Genomic DNA, 21669 nt, shown 5'->3' with positions numbered 1-21669 from the left:
TCAGGTATAACTGCAAAAAAGTTTTTAAAGGTTCATCAAACTTTCATAGAATGTTTAATGTTATTGAGATTTGAGTCTTTTGAGACTGCAGGGATTTGCTTTTGTCTTAGCCCGACTAGCTGTCAGTTTTAGTACAAACTAATCTAGACCTATATTACATGAAGACAACAGAGTCATCTACTGCAAGTAAGGTAATAACTGCTTACAACCTATCATCAGTATCACACTTTCACTATGGTTTCGAGAAAACAAACCAATGTGCTTTCCTGGGGCATGTTGGTGAGGAGGTCACTGATCCAGGAGCAAAGTGATGTGGATAAAACAAGATTGTGAGGCTTCAGAGCCACCATGTCAGAAGGTAGAGTGGGCTGAGCTAAAGTTGATGAATGGCATCCTAAAATGTGTTAGAACAACAATGTTGGGACTCTGTTCCTGTAGTGGCTCTGAAGCAGATCCCTTCACTATCCTCTGCCAGGCCTCTTTGACCTGCATATTTTGGATTTGGTACCATGCTGACATGTCGCATTTAAAAATAGTTGCTAGCGGTACTCTGCAGGATGCAGTGAGGATATTAACAGAGGGTTTAATGAAGAATGTTCAGACAGAAATGCTAATTTTCCAACCTGACAAATGCTCAGTTGAATAACTCTGGAATGAAATAAAGAATTAAAACTATAAAAAAAAAAACTAACACAAAAATGTGACCAAAGAGAGAATGCTCTAACTGGTTTTATCTTTTTAGGGTATTGTTTTTTTTCCTATACTTTTAATAATACTTGAGATATTCATGTACAAGCAGAATAGGCATGCACGCATTGTCTTTAACTGACGTGGCATGCTACACTTCTCACAAAACTTGACTTTTTCTATTTCTCTGTTACGGATATGTCACAATTAAAGATAAAGATGTAGTGCATGAGCACAGGAGGCAGAATAACAGAAGAAGTTTATCACAGATAAGAACCAACACCATAAGAGACATAGGCTGGGCACAACTATAGGTAACATCAGAGAAGTGAGGGTCAGACAAAAAGATACAACAAAAAGATATAAATACTTGTTAGAGTCAAATAAGTCAGTGGAGACTGATTCCATTAATTAAAAAGAATACATAAAAGGAAGACATAAAGCTACAAAAAATAAAACAAAGTAATGGCATTGATTTCAAAAATGTATTCCAAAATCCACAATTAACTGTGTTTGATGACTCTCTGGGCATGCTTCCTTTGTCATATTAATCTAATAAATGACTAAAACAAACTTTCAGTGTACTTCAGTGAGCAAAATGTTGACATTTTTTTTCCTTTTTATTCATCAATTATTTGCTGTTTGGCTATTTGTTGTTTTGGCACATAGAAAAATCTCCACAGTACAATAACTTTCCCTCTCCAGAGTCAGCTGTTAGGACATTTCAGTTGGTATAAAACGATCTCTTGTTTAACACCATCCAAATCACATATCCAAATTGAGACAGTTGATTTAGCATTATCTTTTAAATAATTGAAAATAGGACAAAGCAATGTTTAATAGAGCTGCCATTTTTTTTTACTGAAGTTTCTAAAATTTGTCCTGTCATATGCATATGGAAGTAATGTAAAAATGTTGGTACTTCTGACATTTTCAGTGGTATTAAAAGATTTACTGAGCAAAGGTTTTTTTTTTTGTGGTGCAAACCTAACTGGGAAAAATGTAACAAAATCCACAATTTTGCAAATACTGTCCAGTGCTTTTCTTTGCTCATAGTTTGATAGGAAGCTCAATAGCCTTCAAGCTGAATGCAAAATATTCAATACATGGTCTGAATGTCTCTTTAGGTTTTTATCTAGTCTACTTACTGTTCCTGACAGGTGAACTCTGAGGTTTTTGTTGTTTTTAAAAATAAAGTATTTAGCATAGCTATAAGTATAACTGGAAAAAGTTGCATACAAAATGACAGCCTCTGACAAGAATTAGTGCTTAAACTTAAATCACTCCAAAAACCATGAATTTGAATTTAGGATGATACATTATGATGATTATGAAGATTCAAATAGTATACTTACATTCGGCCATACACTCCATGGCCTTATAAAGTCCATCTGATGGAGGACATACAGAGAGGCATGCAATGCAAACATGGGGGTATGTACATCCAATGTAGAACATGATTCCTTTTAATCATTAAAGTCGTCTTTCTCTGCTGGTATGCATACACAGACCTATATGCCATAACATTCATTGGCATATGCATGCTTGAAAGTCATACTATGTGAAAAATTGTCCAAAGAAGATTTGCTAAAATGTTGTTGGTTAATGATACAGAGTTATACATTTACTGAAGTACACATATGTCATTCTTATGGCAGAAAGCTTTATTCTTTACTTGTGATGCAACACTGGCATTTTGGGTTAAAGAGAGAAGCGCATGGGGTAGGACTCTATATGTTTTTTTAAACTTCTTCCTACTCAACTTGAGCAGTTGTGCTTTGTTTGGTATTTAAGTTTGCATACCTGTATATTTTCTACTTTAGTTTGTTTTGTTGTTTTTCATTTGCTTAAATAAATTAGCATGGTTTTGAATAATTAATTGACATTAATACCACAAGAACTGAGAATAGGTCGAAAAGCACAAATATTGACTAGTAAAACTTATTAACTTGGTCAACACTGATAACAAATCCTTTTGACGTATCAATAGGGATTTCCCGATCCGATATCGGTCCGATATCAGGCAAAAATAATATTGGATTATATCAGCCTGCACCTAAAATATCTGATATTGGCATAATGATAAAAGCACAGCTTCATTCTAAAGTTCAAGTAACCCATTGATTAATAATCAAGTTTTTATTTTTAAGGAAAAACAACTGATTGCCTTGAAGGCAAACCCTCACCCCAAGCATGCATATTAGATAAATATCAGTATCTGTCAATTCCTAAAGGTCCAATATGAGTATTTTGTTGAAAAAAAATTTTTTTTTTCGTTTTACTACTTCATTATATCTAAATTCATTATGTTTCTTTTTCTACACCTTAACTTGTAATAAGTAAAATGTTCCTTAATTTCTTTTTTTAACCTTAACAAGAACATCATTTTAAGATTTATTATATTTGGATATAGTATATATAAAATCTAGATAGATAATCCTACAATTCTTTGAGAAACATTTATTCATGAAGATTTCAGTTTTTAACTAAACATTAAAAACATTTTTTTTTTCTGTGTAGGGTGGCTGAAACTGTGAGTGATTGCATCAAGCCGAAAAAAGTTTGAAATGTCTGCTTTGCATAAACTATGTCACTATTAAACACCACCAGTGTCAAGTAAGGGTGGGGGTTTGACAGGGGGACCCAAATGCAGACTGAAGCTGAAGGATGATACTTGCAGATTTATTATCCAAAAAAAGTTTAACAGAAGCAAAAAATCCAAAAAACATAAATCCACAAAAACTGAGAACCAGGAATACTCACAACGAGGGGCAAAGAAATGACGACAAACCAGCAACAGTGACTGAGCAGGAGGTGCATCTATGGGAGATAGAAACAAGGACCAGGCTGATCAGCAGATTGGGAGCAGGTGTGAACAGAGGAGTCTAGAAAGGAGCTGGGAAAAGGAGACTGACACAAGAGGGCAACAGAGGATAAACAAGAAATACCTAATAACTCAAACACAATCAAAAACAACTAGATTATCACAAAATGGAAACCAATGAAAGCTCAAAGATAAAACTTAAACAGGACCAAACCCATGACATACTGTTATTTCACAACAGCCCCAATTCTACAGCATATACTCTGCAAAAGAAATCTTACTTTTCTTTTTATTGATTTTTTTCTCTCGTTTTTGTTCAGGAACACTCAAACTTTAATTTTATGTTTTAATTAGCTGTGGGTGAAAAAAAATCATAACTGAAATATAGGCTTTAAAACAGTGTTTAATTAATCTATCTTCCTCATATTTCATACATCAATAGTGTTTAATAATTAATGTTACCTGAACTAGGATCAAATTTTCATACATCCATGCATTTTTACATATTAATAGCTTTTTCTTTTCCTTGTACAGATTAAATAGAACTTTTTCCTTCTCGGGGCCAATAATGGACTTTGCTGGTAGCAGCTCCTTAAATAGAATTCTGCTCAGGGGCTTAAACAACCCCAGTCCAGCCCTGCATTTCTATTCAACCATTTGTAATATAAAAGAGAAATGGTGACTCATTACACTGTGAGATGAATTGTATTATCTTGCTCCATAGCCTCGTTTAACTAAGATAACGGACGCTTAATTGGCAAAAGGACACCGATCAGAACCCATATGCTCAAAGGCTGCAGATAGTCATTAATTAGTAAAATCGCAATTTCAAAAGCCATTTGCGAGAGCCCCCCCAAGACAACCGCTTCAATATCGGTCACCGTAATTCTGCCTTAAAAAACAAGGCTGGGGTGTAGTAAGAAATAATTAAACCGATATAATTGCTTGTATCTCCTCATGACAAACAAACGACAGCACGTGCGCTTATCCACTCATTTTGTTTCTCAACAGGTCCAGCCTCTCTCTCTCCCCTCCTCACTCATCCTCTCTCTCCTCTGAAAGCCCTAAAAACCCCTCTGCTGCTACTGCTGCTGCTGCTGCCGCGCGCTCAGATGATTCCACTCTCGCGCAGCTGAGTGTCGGCAGCTTCAAAGCTCAGCATCACTTTCTTCCTTCCCTGTCACCGCACCACGATTCCGCGAGGTTAGACCGGTCGCTCCTCATCTCAGCGCGCCTGACCGTGCGCACCCGCGCCAGGCAAGCGACCCGCCGGGACACGGAAAAGAGGTTTAAAAGGGAGGGCTGCGGAGGAGACGGCAAATGCTGAAGACCCGCGGCAGGTGGCCCTAGACCCCGACGGGGAGGGAGACAAGCAGAGCAGTGATGGGACAGTTTTCCAGAGGATGCTGCTGGAGTTTTGCCACCCTCCTGCTTCTTGGTTTGCAAGTCTCGGCCGCCTTAGCTCGAGGTAAGAACAACACTTTATTGAGCTCTAGTAGTTCCCGAAAAGAAAGTGGAATCAAAGGTGTAGAAATGGAACTAATGTTCCCTATGGCGCCGGCTGTACTTACATCTAAAGAGAGAGAGAGAAAAAAGTTATTTTTCGCATTTAAATCTGAATATACGACTCCAATAAAAAGTAAGACTGCAAGTTTATTTATTTTTGTTCATGTTATAAGAATGTATAGAGATGCAGTTTAGAATTACTTAGATATAGAGCTGCAGGAATGTGCCACTCCAATGTATTTTCTACTTTGCTACATGACAGGTCCCCCTGTTGGGATTCACACACAATGCATTGTTCTCTTGTAATATTGGTGATCCAGGTAAGATTACTGCTTAATGGCAAGATGGTCTGAAAATGAAAGCATAAAAAAATTGATGTCATGCTCAGTTTACTAATAGTCACTGGGTGGATGATCATAAAGTCCCTTTTTCCAGTGAATCCTTGCTGACCTATTGACTTTAGCTTATCTACAAGTGAAACAAAGGAGCATTTGCAAGTCGATTAGTTTAATAGCCCTGAGGTTTTAATCTTTTTCCATCCAAAGTTTGAAAATTGGCTTTGACTTCGAAATTTGCATAGCATATAAATTAGATTAAGCGTATGTATCTTAAGGACAACTTTTCATGCATGGATCAGGGCAGTTTTCTTGTTGATATGGAAGATGCTGAGGGATAAACATGCAAAAAAAAAAAAACAATAACATCGGCTCAGAATAACAATTTGTAGCATCTCCACAGTGGCTGTACTACACATGGGAAATGTTGCTGTGATGTTGAGAAGGAGTGACCACCGCCTGGCAGGGAAACACTGCTGCGACTGCATGAAAGTAAAATGGGCTTCTGTTTGTGGATGCAGTTTATAAAGGCTGCAAAGGTGCATTTTGCTGCCTGGCGATGGCTCTTACTCAGGCTTTTGTGATAAATATGTATGTTTTTCAGTAATATAGATGTCAGCAGTCAAATATGCTATGCAAACATGAAACGGTCTACAATGGAAGAAGCACTCTAAGATCAACAGAATGGAAGAATTTCCAAGGAGTACTGATTTTAAATCAGAATTTTTGACATAAATATTGAGTCTGTACAGTTTTAGGAGGGGCTTGGTGTTATGTATTTAATTTAGAATTATGAAGGTAGATTAGTAACCTAAAAAAGAATAATGATCCTCAAATGAAGTATCATTGCAACTTTAAATATTTGGGACTTTTTTATTTTACCTTTTTTTTTATTTTTGTTCTCAGACTTTATAAACATTAAGCTTAAATTAGTGATATTTAATCTAACTATCATAATGCAGCTGTACCCACAGCAATTCTTTTTTATACATTTTGAAGATTCAGGAGTGTTTTTCATTTATTAATAATATATATTCAGCCCTGAGTCTCAGTTTCTACCTCATGTGAATAAATGTAACTCAGCATTTCCCCCAAGTTGACAGCTTGTTTCTTTTGTGTTGGAACTGGAGCGTTAACAGTTTGAGGGTGAGAGCTGCTGGTGTCCTGGCCAAGACTCGTTCTTCTGACGCTAGAAGCAGCTGTTTTAGCATCTCCACCACTTGTGACCGCATTCAGACATTCTGGCAGGCGTTCAGACCTTCTTAGATCTGTTTGGGGTGTAAGGAAGATTGGCACTTTTGTTGGGAACCTTTATTATACTTTCATACACCAAACACATTTTTTCTCCACCTGTAAGTGTTGTTGTTGTCGCCTAACCTGCCTTCCCCTGCTGCTCGGCTCAGCTCCATCAGATATCCAGACACAGTAAGAGGAAGTGCGGGAGAGGAAATAATCCCACTGTAAATAACGGAGCAACTTGGATATGATGCTCCAGCTGAGCTGAAATGCGACGACTGCACGTACATTTGTGCAATAACATAATTACATACCTTTTTATTGCTTTTAGAAGAAGTTGAATCTAGTAAAGATTCCCAGAGGCTTTTAAAGTCTGATGCGTGCTTTATTTGCCATTTAAACAATCCATCATGCTTTGCATTTTAGGGGAAAGTATATAACTTAAAGCATTATTTCTTAAGCCCCCTCCTTAAATGATAGAATAAGAGCTACATCTTCTTATTCCTCCATTGAACTCTGCTTCCTACAGGAGCACATATATCCAAGTTCATCATCTCAGTCAATTTAATATTTAAACTCTTTCCAGAATTATCTATATTTATTAAAAGACAAAACAATTTCTTTGGTTTTATTTACTTTTGTTCAGAGATGAATTTCCAGGTTTTTGGCCCTCCCCATGGAACGCTCATGGCTCTTCTCTTAGTCATCCATGTGTTGCTGTTTATGCTTGATGATTCAGCATGTCACATCTGCCTGTTGCTCTTTTATATTTGATTGTGTATGTGAGTAATACCATTTTAAGAATCCAGAAACAAAAAAAAAATCCATCTGAAAACGTGGCGCCTTGCTGGAATTACTCTGTTTTGTTGAGCTATCTCATTTACTCCAAACGTTGATGTTGCTTCTAGAGCCGAACGATTCAAAAATCTAAGTTGTGATTTTATTTTTAACCAATATTGTGATTTTATTTAGATTTTCCTTGGTACTGAGCCCAAACCTCAGGGTTTAAGTTCTTTCATGACCTTGGAAGCTTCCTTTTCCAGAGACCATTGTTGCAGGACTTTACTGTAACCATTGCGTGAGAAAGAGCTCAATTCAATGCTTCTGCATGCATGCTGCAACCCTCTCTACCTTTCTGTGTTGTGAGAAAACCCACCTTAAGCATATGACTGCCACCTTAAGGGTTGGAAGGGCTCTTTTTAAATGTAATGTGTGTACAATTGAGCTCCTCTGCAGTTTGAACATTTCATTTTGTTAAATTGTGATTATATCGCAAATGCAATTAGTGGCCCAGCCCTAGTAACTTCACATCTTCTAACCAATTCTATCATACCCATGTTTTTCCATTTCTTCTCTGTGAGACGGAACACTTTCCAGAGATATAAATAAACAAAACAAAGGATTTTTAGACATCAAACTGAGAAATAAGAATATGTTGTTTCGTGCTTATTTGAATGAAAATGATGTTGTTTCCTCTTACCCATCGAGCACCCTTTGATTTTATTTTTATTTATTTTTTTGCAGGCACATCGGAAAGTTAGTTTGTGCACAATAAGACAAGCATTGAATTTTTTTTCGTATTTGGAAGAAATAAGATTTTATCTTGTTTGGCAGAAATACAGCAGCCAATCTAAGTTATCTCCAGATTGAGGAAAACATAAGATTTCAAAATTTGCAACATGAAGTCTAGAATTTCCTTTGCTTCTCCTCCTAATCTGAATTCTTTCAATATAATCGAATGGAAAGAGGAAAATGGATTGAAAACATGCTTTAAGAGCAACCTTATCACTGATATATTTTGGTTGTAGAGTTGAATGTTGAGGCTCTTTCGTAATGGATATTCTTGAAGTACTCTAATAACTAAGACATCGGGACTCATTTAAAGACTTCTTAAAATGGCATTAGGGCCATTTACATTCCACAGAGCATTTAGATGCATGTTTCATGTTTTATTTTCTCTGTTATAATGCCCACTAACTCCCCTTAATGATGTTGCTGATGAACATTTATTGTGGCTGCGACATAATAGTTTATGGACCATGGAGGAGACTTTGTATAATTTCAGTAAAATAAAGAGCCAGAATGTGTTTTATCATAAGTTATATCACCCTAAAATGCCTTATTAATACTAATCATTATTACATGTTTTTCCAAATTTTCTTTGCAGCTATAATATATAAGAAAATGTTAAGTTCTTATAGTGTTAAAAATATAATTTAGGTGAAGTGCTGCATGCTAGTTTGAAAATCAAAGTAACACCTTGATGTGAAACATGCAGCTTTATTGCCCAAAGCTAAAAACCACATGTAAAACAGCAGGAGGTGAAGATACAGTTGGCTGTCCATCCTTATGGGAGTCAAATTAACCTTATATCATGTTCACTTGGATAAACACCACTTCTGTCCATGCTTGGTGAAAATGTCATGCATTGCAAATTTTACCTGTTAGAAAAGCGCAGCAGTGCTCCAAGGTCCAGCCATAATCTAAAGTTTCATTTTACTCCTTGATAGAAAGGATTCAGGAAGCTGTATGTTAAGGATTCACATTGCAGCACATGTAATTCAGAGAACCTGCTGGTAGAAAAGCACCATGGTCTAAAGTAAAAAAAAAAAAAAAGTACAGAGAGGGAAGAGGAGAGGCAGAGAATGGAGGATAAAGGGCAATAGAGTCATCTCTGACATGTTTTATTTATCCCAGAACGACTGCCAGAATCTTGCTCAAGCTTCGGCTTTGATTTAACTGCCATTTCACATGATATGAATTCAGTGGCACAGTTGGAAAAGTATCCACAGTCGCGTTGTGCTGGTCATATCGCCCCACTTCACTACTGCATTATTCAAAGGGAACCCATTTCTTTATTCGAACCCATCAAGCCCCTCTCCAATCATTTGCTCTTGACATTCAAAAGAAATCAGGCTCACCACCAGCAAAAAGTGGGTAGGAGGTAGTGTTTATAGAAAATGCTCTTTAAAGAGAAACATTTTAGAAACCTTATTAGGAAACTTTAGAATGTGGTAAAAAGATGAATACAGTAATAAAGTATTGTAACATACCTGGATGGGCAAAATTACAGCAATAGTTTATGTCTATTGTTTCCTTGGATTTGGTGCCTTGAATCATTGGAAATCCTTATATTTAGCCCCTGGAAGATAAAGTAGGAGTCAACCATTCCTTTGTTTTCTCCACCATAAACAATGTCACACTTTCAGTCATAAATGTTTGTACAGACTCAGTCTATCCTGTTTATGTGATTATCTGTGGGCTTCCCTGGTCCTATTTATAGAAAATTATATATAAATGTTTTGTACCGTAAATTCATCTGACACTTTTTTGCATGTAATTTGTCAAATATCTTAATATTCTAGCTTAAATCTTTTTTTTTTTTTTTTTGTATGTCTCTTGAAAAGAGATATAGAGATGAGGTCATTATGTAAATTATGCTAATATCTGCAGTTTCTGTTGGACAGTTGTCCACTGTTTAGTTTGCCTAGTCATTCTGCCCGTGCATGTTATAAATTAAGGGGTTTAGGTCATTTAACAGGACTTATAGTTTTCTGGTGTGTAAAAATGACGAAGCAAAAACCTCAGTTTGTTTCAAACACAGGAACTGGATGCACAAATCTGAATTCAGTGATTATATTTTTTATCTAAGGGGAGTAAAAATAATTCCTACTGGTTAAAATATATGCCCACTTTCTATGCATAGTCTACAAAATGTTCTATATGCTTGATGTCAGGACTTCCTGCTTTTGTTTTGTTTCTTTATTTGCAGTTTTGTTGGTATCGTGTCTAAGCTTCCCATCAGGCAATCTAGAAAAGGGATGAAGTTAAAGAAAACAGACTGATTTTGCTTGTGATGATTCTCAGTCATCCAGGTCATAGTCATTCTAAAAAAGTTAAAAAGTGGACTTTGTTTCCAAGTTTGAAGACGTTTCGCTTCCCATCCAGAAAACTTTTTCAATTCGAAATGTCTGAAATGGCATTGAGTTCAAAGCTTTATAGAGTGAACCAAAGCAAAGCCTTGTTTTGGCTCACTATTTTATGTAAAGCCGCAAGGAGTGAAACAGCCCCACATCATGATGCTCTCACCCTCATGCTTGACAGTTGGTTCATTCTTGCTTTTAAAACATTTTCCTTTTCATTTTTGGCTATTGAGGAGCCTGATTGAGAAAATCTATATTTCAAAAATCTCATCAACGTTTTAAATCTTGTAAAACTGTTTTTACCTGCAAAAAAAGATTGAGATGAGTCAAAAAATGTCCTAAAACAAAAATGTAACTGTTTTTTTTATGAAAGTTTTTGAGTGCGGATTTTCTATCCTGGTCGATCTGTTAGCATGACAAAGTCTTTGGGTAAAGACTGCCACACACTGTATAGTTTGGATTTTGAATTGTAAAGAAGTAGTGCTGTTTGAGGTCAGTATTATAAAAGATGGAAGGTAATTATTGTCATTAGGAAATAAGGCGGGAGATTCAATACTTTTTGCTCCATATTGTCAGTAAAATGGATTCAATGTATTTATTAATATTTTTCTTTAATAAAAATCCAAAGCCAATCTTTAAATGTTGATCATGAAGCATATAGAATAACAAAAAGATGTTATTTTTATAATTTTATAAAGAATAGTTTTCAGAAAAATAAGATTAGCATCTCAAAGAAACACCTTGAAGCTGTTAAACTCTAAAGGGAACATTATTAGGAATCGATGTGTCGGTGCAGTTAACAGGAATTTTACATTGAAAAAGGGACTCAGATTGAAAAAAACAATCTTTCTAAACAGGCTGAGTCTTATTTGAATGACTTTTTGTTTTAGTATGGAAGGTATTGATAAAGTGAATTATTAGAACTGTGTAAATAAAAGTCTAAAAGGAAAAAGGTTTGTTCTAACATTCTCAAATCAAATAAGATTATGTTTCACTGCAGTATAATAACAGAAAGGAGAGTAATATTTGCCGTTCTGTCTTCTGTTGATAAAAAAGAAAGAAAATATACATTTTAAGAACTCGGTAGGAAAAAAGCTGTTGAAATGGTGTTAAAAAAATGAGGACCATGCAATTGTTGCTAAATCTTTACCTTTAGCTGTTGCAGAGCTAATAAATTAGATGGTGGTCATTTTTGACCAGTTCCCCATCTTTTATACTTGCCGTGTATTTTCATGCATGTGTCAGACTATACAGGGCTAGTTTTTTTTTTTATGTTCCATATGTCCAAGCGTGGAGACAATGACAGGATGTCAAGTGATGCCGTTTGTGTTACCTCTTGCAGATTTGCCTGGCAGCCTCTTCTCTGCAGCCTTGAGGCTTTCTCTTCAGTAATAGTTAGCTGTCATGTGTTTTTTTCATACTACTGAAAGGAAAGCCTTGGAGATAACTACCATCCCAAATGCACTTTTCAATGCTTCACCGGCCAACTCAAGGGCATTGCCACAAATGTTAGACTTTTCTTTCTTTCTTTCTTTCTTTCTTTCTTTCTTTCTTTCTTTCTTTCTTTCTTTCTTTCTTTCTTTCTTTCTTTCTTTCTTTCTTTCTTTCTTTCTTTCTTTCTTTCTTTCTTTCTTTCTTTCTTTCTTTCTTTCTTTCTTTCTTTCTTTCTTTCTTTCTTTCTTTCTTTCTTTCTTTCTTTCTTTCTTTCTTTCTTTCTTTCTTTCTTTCTTTCTTTCTTTCTTTCTTTCTTTCCTCACCCTTTGTACCAATATATTGCACTGTTGTTCCCTCTTAAGTGCATTTATTTCATAAATGCCCCATCCCTTCGCCCTTTCTTGTTGCCCACTCTTCTGTAGCAATTTCTTTCAATGTAATTTAGTTTTGGTGGGTTGTAGCTCTGACAAATGCTTGGGTTTTGTATCATTTCTCAACTCACCTGACTGAAGAAGAAAGGAGAGCTTGGTGCGAAGGGGGAGAAAAAGCTCAGGGAGAGCGAAAGACGAATAGGAAGGTTACGGTGCAGAATTCTTAAGTAGCTCATGTTATCAGTAACTGCCACAGCATTTTGTCAGTAATAGCGAGGACCTGTCACCGCTCTCTCTGATGAATTCATTTGAAGAATAATCAAAAGTAAATACATATTTAATGACTCAGAACCTAAGGAGTGGTTTATAGTCTGCGTATGGGAACTTTTATATTTGGTGTACTTGGTAATTCTGACACCCAGTAGTAAAGCTTGACCATAAATACATCTTACTGTTAAAATGGATCTACTTCCTTGTAGAAATTATGTTTCTAGAAGCTTTTCAAATCAGTTTCAGCGCAAAGCTTTTAAAGAAACATTTTAATAGCATATTTTATTATTTTTTTCTTGATAAGTATAAGGGTGAAGTAATTGAGAATAAAAGGGACATATTTATTTTTTTTTTTATTTATACATTGCAGTAAACACCTGTTACCCACCAAAATTGTGGCCTTTAATTTAACAAGCAAAATTATGTAAAATAAAAAATTGAATGCAATTATTTTTCGAATGTGTTTAAGCTACAGATTATGCCTTTTGGCCATTAAATATATAAATAAAAGTCAAAGTCTTTAGTCTTATTTTATAGTTATAAATGTCATGCAGTAAAGCAGCTTTTTATTGCATAAAGACTAAACCCTGCTGTTTTGTTTGTTCAGTTTTTTTTTGTTCTTAATGCACATCAACATCAGCATTTACTTTGAGGCTTGTATATTGAGTTTAATAGCCATTTCTTTTATGAAATTATATGTAGTACATTTGTTCTCTTTGATGTGTTATACTGAGTTTCTGCATGGCCTTAAAATGTTATTATCTTAAAATCCGAATTCATAAGTCTTGTTTGAAAAGTCTTATTTTAATTAATTATTGAGCCCAAGTTTTAATTATTTTTAATCGGTCTTAAAATCCTTACACATAAGGCTATTTTAAATGCACAATAAATGCTCTCATGACACTGATCTGTGACTTGGTAAATATAAATCTAGGTAAAAACATGCAGCCACCCAATCAGCTATCATGTTTTTAGGGGGGTCATCATAACCTTCTATTTTTTCTAAATTAGCATTTTTTGTTAGTAATTTCATGATGCAATTAGTTTTGACATTTCTGCATGTTGAAATATGTTTTCCATGTAATTCATCTTAGTCTTAAAAAAAAAGTCAAGGTTTTAAGCTTAAACTAGTGACATCGCAGAAACCTTGGTTATACTCCTTGGATAATCCACATCTCTAATCTCTAGTGTATGGAGTAAGACTTTTCATAAACACTCTCTCTCAGCAGTGAGACATATTTACACTTCAGGCAGGGCAACACAGCGTGGAGCGGAGTTAAAGGCATAGGTGGTGCCCATTGGCTTAGGAGTTATAATATGGACAGCTTTCAGCATGCCTTTAAGGTATTGTGGAGTATTTTCACAATTTTTTTTAGAAGACCCGCCCTCTCCACTTTAAAAAAAAAAATGTACATGCACAACCTTGTACCCGAGATGGAACATCTATTAAAAGCCTATTTTGCCTTGTGCACGCACTGTTTAAAAGTTGCTCATACAAGCTTACTGTGTCGAAATGTCACCCTAACCTCTAAATCACTCAATCACTATATAGAGCAGGGAATATGTAGTGGGCTTTATAGAAAACTCAGTTACAGTTGCAGCCATTCAAAATTGTCCCACTGTCCTTAATGGGTCCATGGCTGGTCCCCTAAAATTCCTTTTTAAACATCAATATTTACACTATTCTTTAAGATCTTAAGAAAAGCGTCATCTCCTGGTCAGACCCTGTAATTCAGTGAAAGGGTGAAGTCAGAGTAAAAAATATATGTTGAGTTCATAGAGGGGATTTTGCTGGGAGTTGCAGGGGAGTGCTATTTAGCTGGTGTTTGACCTGGAAGAGCCATTTTATATTGCTACTACTGTAACTGATCCTTCGGACAGATGATCACCGCTTTTTGCTCCCCATCGGTCACATAACTTCTCCTCCACTGCGCGGTATCTTTGTTATTAGCAAATCCCATAATGCTTTGCGAGGAGAGCTCTCCGCGCAAAGCATTCCGGGGTATATTTGCCTCTTCTGAGGCCTTTCTTTTCTTCTCATACACGTTGCAGACACTTTGTCTCTTACGACCCTCTGCCATTTTCAAAGAACGGCTGTGAAAAAGGTGAGCTTTAATGACCGTCTCAAACCGTAGCTCACCACAGATATATATCTGAAAGTTTCTTTCACTTATTTAGATGAGTGATCCACCCAGAAATAAAAGACCATTCTTTATACCTTTAAACACAGAGAAGCGACGATGGAGCAGACCAACTGATTTAAAGACAGAAAAAGTGTTTGCTGAATTCAAAGGCTAAAACTTTCTCTGATGTACTCATTATGTGTGGCAATTAACAATTTATAGATGTCAGTCAGAAGCTATAATTTAAAGGAGCTCCTCACATCATCTTAAGACTGACTGACAGCTGCTGCCTTTAATCAACATGTGTTCTTAACTTTTTCAATGCATAAACCATTTTTACATAAAATAGCTGCTCAGTCAGGTGCAGTAACAGTCCTTCTAGGGTTTTTTTTTTTTTCTGGAATAGTGTAACCGTGTTTAAAAATATAGCAAAATCTATTTTATTTTGTTCAATTAATGGAAAAGTGCTAGTTTTTTTGTTTCATAGCTATTTTATAGCCACATAAAGGCTTGTTCATCATATATCACGTTTTTATCACATTTTATTTGAAACAAAAACGCAATAACATCCAATTACATTGCTTGATTAGTGCATCTCTAACAATGATTATGACATAAAGGTCTCCCATAAAGCAATATTTCTGTAAATATCGTTTATATTTGTTAAGTGGGAACACATATTGATTACTTAGGGGTGTTTAAAACTCTTTATTGATTTTCTTTTACTAGGGATGCCCCATTATGAAAATTAAGATCATAGATTGCCCTTCCCTTTACTGGAAACACTGGCAGAAACAGCAACAAGATGGAAACTAACATTAGTTTAAACTTATAGTTGACTTGCCTTCATATAAGATACCTCTGATTAAACCAATTTTTCAACAGCCCTAGTTTTGAAAAGGAAGGATCTCTTCTTTTTTAAATGACAGGGTAAGAAATCAGATATAACCTTGAAATATTTGATACTTGATCAATGTAAAGAAATATCCCTGATTTAGAGAGTGTCGATCATATGTAGTTTGCATGACTTTTTGTAAGACAAAGTCTGAGTATTGAATTATTTTTGAATTTTTATTAAATTCAAGAATAAAAGTCAGGGAAAAATAATTGTAAAAGTAAAATAAATATATATATAGGAGAGAACGAATTTTCACTCTGATAGCAAAACTGATGTTATTACAGAAGAAAAGGTTTTAAGAGAAAATATTTTGTCTTAGAATAATAAAATTAACATTTGGAAACTTTTTTCCAAGGAGAAAAAGGCTCTCAAAGAATGTATATTAAATTCCATATATTTTTATTTTACTTTCAAAATTATTTTTCCCTTTAGATCAAATATTCGTTTTGAATGTAATAAGAATACAAAAATAACTCCATACTGTAGTAGCATATTGAAAAGATGAAAAATAATTAATTAAGCTTAGGTATAAAACTCTTATTTTAAAAATGCTTGCTTTTCTCACCTTCTCATATTTATTTAATCATAAAAAGGTTTGCTATGTTTCTCCATTTTAGTATTTCCATTCCTTTTTTTAAATAAATTTCCAGCTCTCACTCCTAACTAAGAAATATTTCAGTGACACCTGGTACAGAAATAGAAAAAGGCCCTGGCAGTATTTCTCACGGCACTTTATGTTCTCAAATGCTGTTTGGTTCTTTTGTAGGTGTTAGAAATACAAGATGGGGTTTAAGAGTCCCTCTTGGCATATGAGACCTGCATAATAAGTCTCTGAAGTCATGCGTGGCAGTATGTTGTAAAACCAACAAAGCTCTATCATTCATAAACTGAAGCAGAGAGCACAGTTAGGGAGGTCCTTGAAGAATCTTTCTCTTTTGATTTCTTTCTTTTTTTTTTTATCTCCTTTTGACAGAGTGTTCAGGAACACTGTTTTAAAGATGTGCCCAAAGAAACTACCAAAGATGTAACAGGGCAAAAAATTTTTTTGCAGGATTTGAAAATTACTATGGGGGGCAACAAAGTGCATTGGATTTTATTTTGAGTCACAGTGCTGAGGGGTAATTACGCATAAAAGTATTTTGGGCGAACGTGAACTGAACGTACTGTATTACTGCCTGATGAACGTTATTGTGAACTCGTTCATTCTGGTGTCTGTGAACGGCACGCTCTCTCAGTTCAACTTCGTTCAATAGGTTGCCAGATTTCAATAGAGCCCTCCAGGCGAAACCCCGGCTAAATCACACAGTAAACAGGCCTTAATATGTAGCGGGAAAAACACCCAATCTGGCAACACCAGCTAACAGTGTCGTAGCCTACAGCTGCGTGCGTCATCAAAACAAAATGCAGCGTGGAAGCCACAGCAGCATGGAGGCGACCGTGGAGGCGACAAAGCAGCAGTATGATCTCTTAAAATAGGTTTATGACCAGGTGGTCGGTGAGGATGATGGCAACAATCTAACATTTCTCTGCAAACTTTGCCCGCCGGCTTTCAGTAAAAAAATCCGCACTTAAACCTGCCTGGTATAATTTTCCAGGATTCCTTTTTAGTATGTACTGAAATTATATTTCAAATGGAAAAAAAAAAAAAAAAACAAAAAATAAAAACATTTGCACCTTAAAGACTACTTTCCTGTTTTTCTTTTAATAATTCCTAATAAAAAAGACCATTCAAGCAGCACATTTTTCCTGATGTTTTTGAGAATATACTGTAGGGGTGAAAGCTGCAGCTGCTACTAGTGTGAAGTGAATGGACAGCAACAAAGCGTTAAAGCAACAATGGGGAAATGCTGTCCCCTCCATGCTAATGTAAACCCTGGTTGGATAAGGATTCAAAACTGGATATGAAGATGAAATCTAATGCACAGTTTCAGAGTTACAACTGATAAAATAATTACTGTCTGTGGTTCTACAATTGGCTATGGTTTAATTGAGCAATATATGAAAAAAGAACTATGAACTAGTTCATTTTTTGGAACTGTGAACTTAGTTCAAAATTTTGAATTATGAACTATGAACTGAACTAGTTCATTTTAAAATGTTTGAACTGAACTTTGAACTAGTTCACGTAGAAAGAGAACTTTCCCAACACTGCAATGCACGATAATGGTTTGTGACTGTAAATTATTATTTTTTTCAGTTTTATTGTCATTACACTGTCACAAGTAAAGAGCAACAAATTTAACACTCTGCATTTAAACATTATTGCAATGAAAATTTACATTTAACTAAATAATAGGTCTCCTTGCAAGTTTTACTGGACAAAAGAAGAAAATATCAACTAAAATATCAAGTTTTTCTACCTAAATGTGTATTATTTTCGTTATTTTCTGTGTAATAATACAAATCAGCAGTGTGAAGAGTTACTCAACAACAAAGGTCTTTACTTTTCTTCTTCAGCCTTAATTTTTCTTCATCCTCCTTGTCAGTCTATATTTTGCCGTAGGGATGGTGTTTTTCCAGTCTTGGGTTGCGTAATAAATTAGCATGAATGTTTTATAAGATGTGTCTCTGAAATTCTATTGCACGAGCAGACTCTCCTTGGTTCATTGGCTCTCCATTTGAGAAAGAAAAAAAAAGAAACTCTCAACATTTACATTATGTGAGAGAAATATAAAAATAAAGAGATACATTTTTTGTAACATACTCAATCCAGTTTTGGTGGGTCAAAGTCCACCGAGACCCTCAGAAGCCTTGTACCTCATTAGATATTTGACTCAATGAAAACACCTGACCTCATCAATGGGCACCCTCTTTCTCTGTGAGATACTTGATGTCAACATCGTTCCTGTCTGATGGCTCAATGTTGAAACTTTTCTATGAGGGCCATCGACATCTCAACATTCCTCAGTATCCACTGTACAGTTATAACACACCATGAAAGACCTGGTTGCAATCCTTTCCATTTCATCTCTTAATTTTTTTTTTCTTCTGCCAGGAGCCTGTTAACTTAAAGATATATGAAAATAGAACTCTTACGCTCAGGAGGCATAATCTGGGTACTTTTCAGAATTCTCTTACATAAGGTCCTGTTTTATTTGTCTATTTCTTTAATATGGATCATTGACAAGAGTCACGCATGTCGTAGAAAATCTCTCTGAAGTCATTTTTTAAAAACACTTCCACACTTCCTTAGAATAGACATGAAGCCCCCTTTCAATTAACCCTAGAGTCTTGATACGTCCCGAAGTGAAATGGCCATCCCCTGCCAGAGCGCCACCAGAGATTTACATTAGTAAGGCACACTAGACATGATGATTTGTAAAAAAAAAATGCAGTAAAAGGCAAAAGGTTGTCAGTAGGGAACATTCAATTTAGAGACACATTACCAGAAGGATAGAAAACTGTTATTTCTGTTTCCAAAACTGTAAAGTGCTCTTGGAAAATGTAAAAGATAAACCAAAGTCTGCTGCTGATGGCATGACTGGTTCAACACTGCAGATCTATTTTCTGTCATAAGAACATTGCTTGGTTATGTCTAGCTTGGTTTCTCTTTGTATTGCTTAAATATTACATCACATCCCATTTGATAATAAGCTGTATGGATGGCAATATGCTGGCTTTAGCTTTAAATAGATAATTGATAAATAATCTGATTTTATACAGATAGAAAAGCATGCTTTATTTTCTCTCTCCTCTTGATTACATTCTATATTCACTCACCGTGTTTTGGAGTTGCACACAACTTTACTCACAGCCAACATGACTGCGTCCATTACTATTCCTCTTCAGTCTGTGGAAAATGTGGGCTTTAAGGCTGATTCGTCTGTTTCTGCCTTGAAATGACTTTACTGACTAGATGTGTGGGGAAAAAGCCTGTCATCTTGGCCTTAATGTTTGTGGATCAAGCAAAAGTAAACATTAGATTGTGTGAGTTTTTGCCCTTTTCAGGCCGATTCTTCAGCCGTGCGTGAATTTTTTCAATCGGGCCATTTCATAGTGTTCCTGCGTCACGTAGTATACAGGGGGTAAGAAGGGGCAATTAGCCTCTCAAGACAACCTCCCAATCAGAAATCGTAAGTTCAGGAGAAAATCAAGCATGTATGAAATTCAGTCAGCCCTTGTGAGGCGATCGTGGGTTATCCTGCAGTTGAAGCTATGAGCCGATTTACCAGAACTTAGCGCACTGCGAATGTGCAAACAAGGGAGTTCTTCTTCTTCCTGATTGCTGAGTTTGACTTGTTATCTTTGGAAGTACAGTGTGAGCAGTTAGAACGGATCAGAGCATCGGGTCAACAGTGTAAGAACATACATCATAAGGTTGTGAACTTTTAAATTCTGCGGTTTCATGGCACTTTAAGCTTTAGCTCAACACAAAGATTGAAAATATTGTACAGTTTATTCCAAGCTTTAGATGATATTGTGCTTCAGTGTGTAGACATTAAAGCTATGAGATTTTCGGACCTTTGTTTTCATTGGCTTGCATCCACACTTAGGTAGAGCTATCTTGCAGTTGCCGTCATTTTGATTAGTAGTTTTTGCTGTGAGAAAAAGAATATCTCTAAAGATTGTCTCACTGCCTGCGAACATTGACAGTGTAATTTTTTTGCTTTAGGAAGGCATCCTTCTGTATTCAATATTGATAAATTCACTGTCCTCCTGCATGCAATGTATAAACATGTAACTACTTCAAAATTGTGAACATTATATTGTCAAGTTCTACCGCATTTGAGAGGTGAGCTGGAGAACCTGCATTGGTCAGGCTTGTTCTGCGACAACTTCTTCAAATCGACAAATTTGCAACATCCGATTCCTCCAAAAGATGTGTTGCTGTTGTCTCTAGTCTATGAAACACATAGTCAGTATTTTAAGTGGGTATTGATCATAGTTCTTCCTGTCCTATTGGGTGTGTTTCTAACCACTGTAAATTGTTTTTGCATGCTGCCATTTTTCCGCTACAATACTGGATCACGGTTGGGAATATTTTCTCAGCTTAATGTTTTCTCCCATCTATAGCTACCCCACAGAGCTGGATTTCTTAAATAGCTTCACAAGTTACTTTCAACAGCAATGGACCACTAGCAGAACAATAACACAAGCCTTGGTTTGGTCACTGCTAAACCTTTTAACGGAGTCAGAGCTTGGAAATGCCTCATTTAACGACACACCAGTCCATGGATCAGTAGCTATTGTGTGTCTCCACAGCAAAAGTCTGCTGCACATAGAGCCTTCTCATTTTTCCTGGGTGTAACAAAGAACTCAACTCTCCTGATGAAATCTCACCTTGCACTCTCTGTTTTTTTGTGTCTATTTAGACAGCGAGATCCCCGGCAACTTGTTTCGACACAAAATAAAATGTCTTAGCCTTGAAGAAGTTGCTTCTTTTAAAGTATAGACAATCAAATTTACACCTTCTGCTTGATGCACTGTGCAAACCACCTCTTTTTTTGAGTGATACAGATTTTAACCAGGGGTTCACATATTTTGTTTGGTAAATTTCAGGTTAAGTAATTCGAAGTTGCTATTTTTTTGCTGCTGAAAAATGCTGACATACAGTTTTGGTTTGGTCTACCTTTTTTTTTTTCTCAGGCATTGCTGTTGCTTATTGAGTAACTGTCATTTGAAATTGCATATGATTCATCTCATGTTCTCATTCATGAATTCTACAATATTCAATTTTCAGACCTGTTTGCCTCCCTGTGACTTAAATATAACCAAAACCAGCAGCTTTTGAAAGAAATGTGCTTTCAGTAGACGAAGTGGAGCAGCATAGAATCAGAAGGATCAGTGGTGTGAAGACCGCCATGCTGTGAAACAGCAGTTTAGCCAAATTCAGACAACACATACGCCATGCTTCCCAGGTGACTCAGACTTACACCCTGCCAGGAATGTCTCAAGATTTTACCGCATGTCGTGTGTAAATTAGGACATTGTTGATATCAGGGTTTCACGGCTGCCCTCCAGCGTCATGTGTTTGCTTGGCCCCTGTGGAAATGCAGTGTATTTTAATGAATTTGAATTTTCATCAGTCCCATCTATTTACATATCCTCATGTTTGTTTTTAT

General features: G+C 35.9%; 1 protein-coding gene across 1 annotated transcript in view; it reads left to right on the top strand.

Annotated features, from left to right (window-relative positions):
- The first annotated feature begins 4595 nt into the window (after window positions 1-4595).
- LOC119773220 (netrin receptor UNC5D-like) overlaps window positions 4596-21669 on the top strand; it is a 280262-nt gene continuing 263188 nt past the window's right edge. The window contains exon 1 of the mRNA XM_038270115.1: window positions 4596-4979. Coding sequence (XP_038126043.1) covers window positions 4895-4979 — 85 coding nt within the window. The 5' untranslated portion in view covers window positions 4596-4894. The remainder of the gene's footprint in view (window positions 4980-21669) is intronic.

The sequence above is a fragment of the Cyprinodon tularosa genome, unplaced genomic scaffold (genome assembly GCF_016077235.1).
Source record: "Cyprinodon tularosa strain WSP-4 unplaced genomic scaffold, ASM1607723v1 ctg750, whole genome shotgun sequence".
NCBI classification, from domain to species: domain Eukaryota; kingdom Metazoa; phylum Chordata; class Actinopteri; order Cyprinodontiformes; family Cyprinodontidae; genus Cyprinodon; species Cyprinodon tularosa.
Note: the sequence above shows the minus strand (reverse complement) of the source record. Positions and strands in the feature narration are given on the sequence as shown.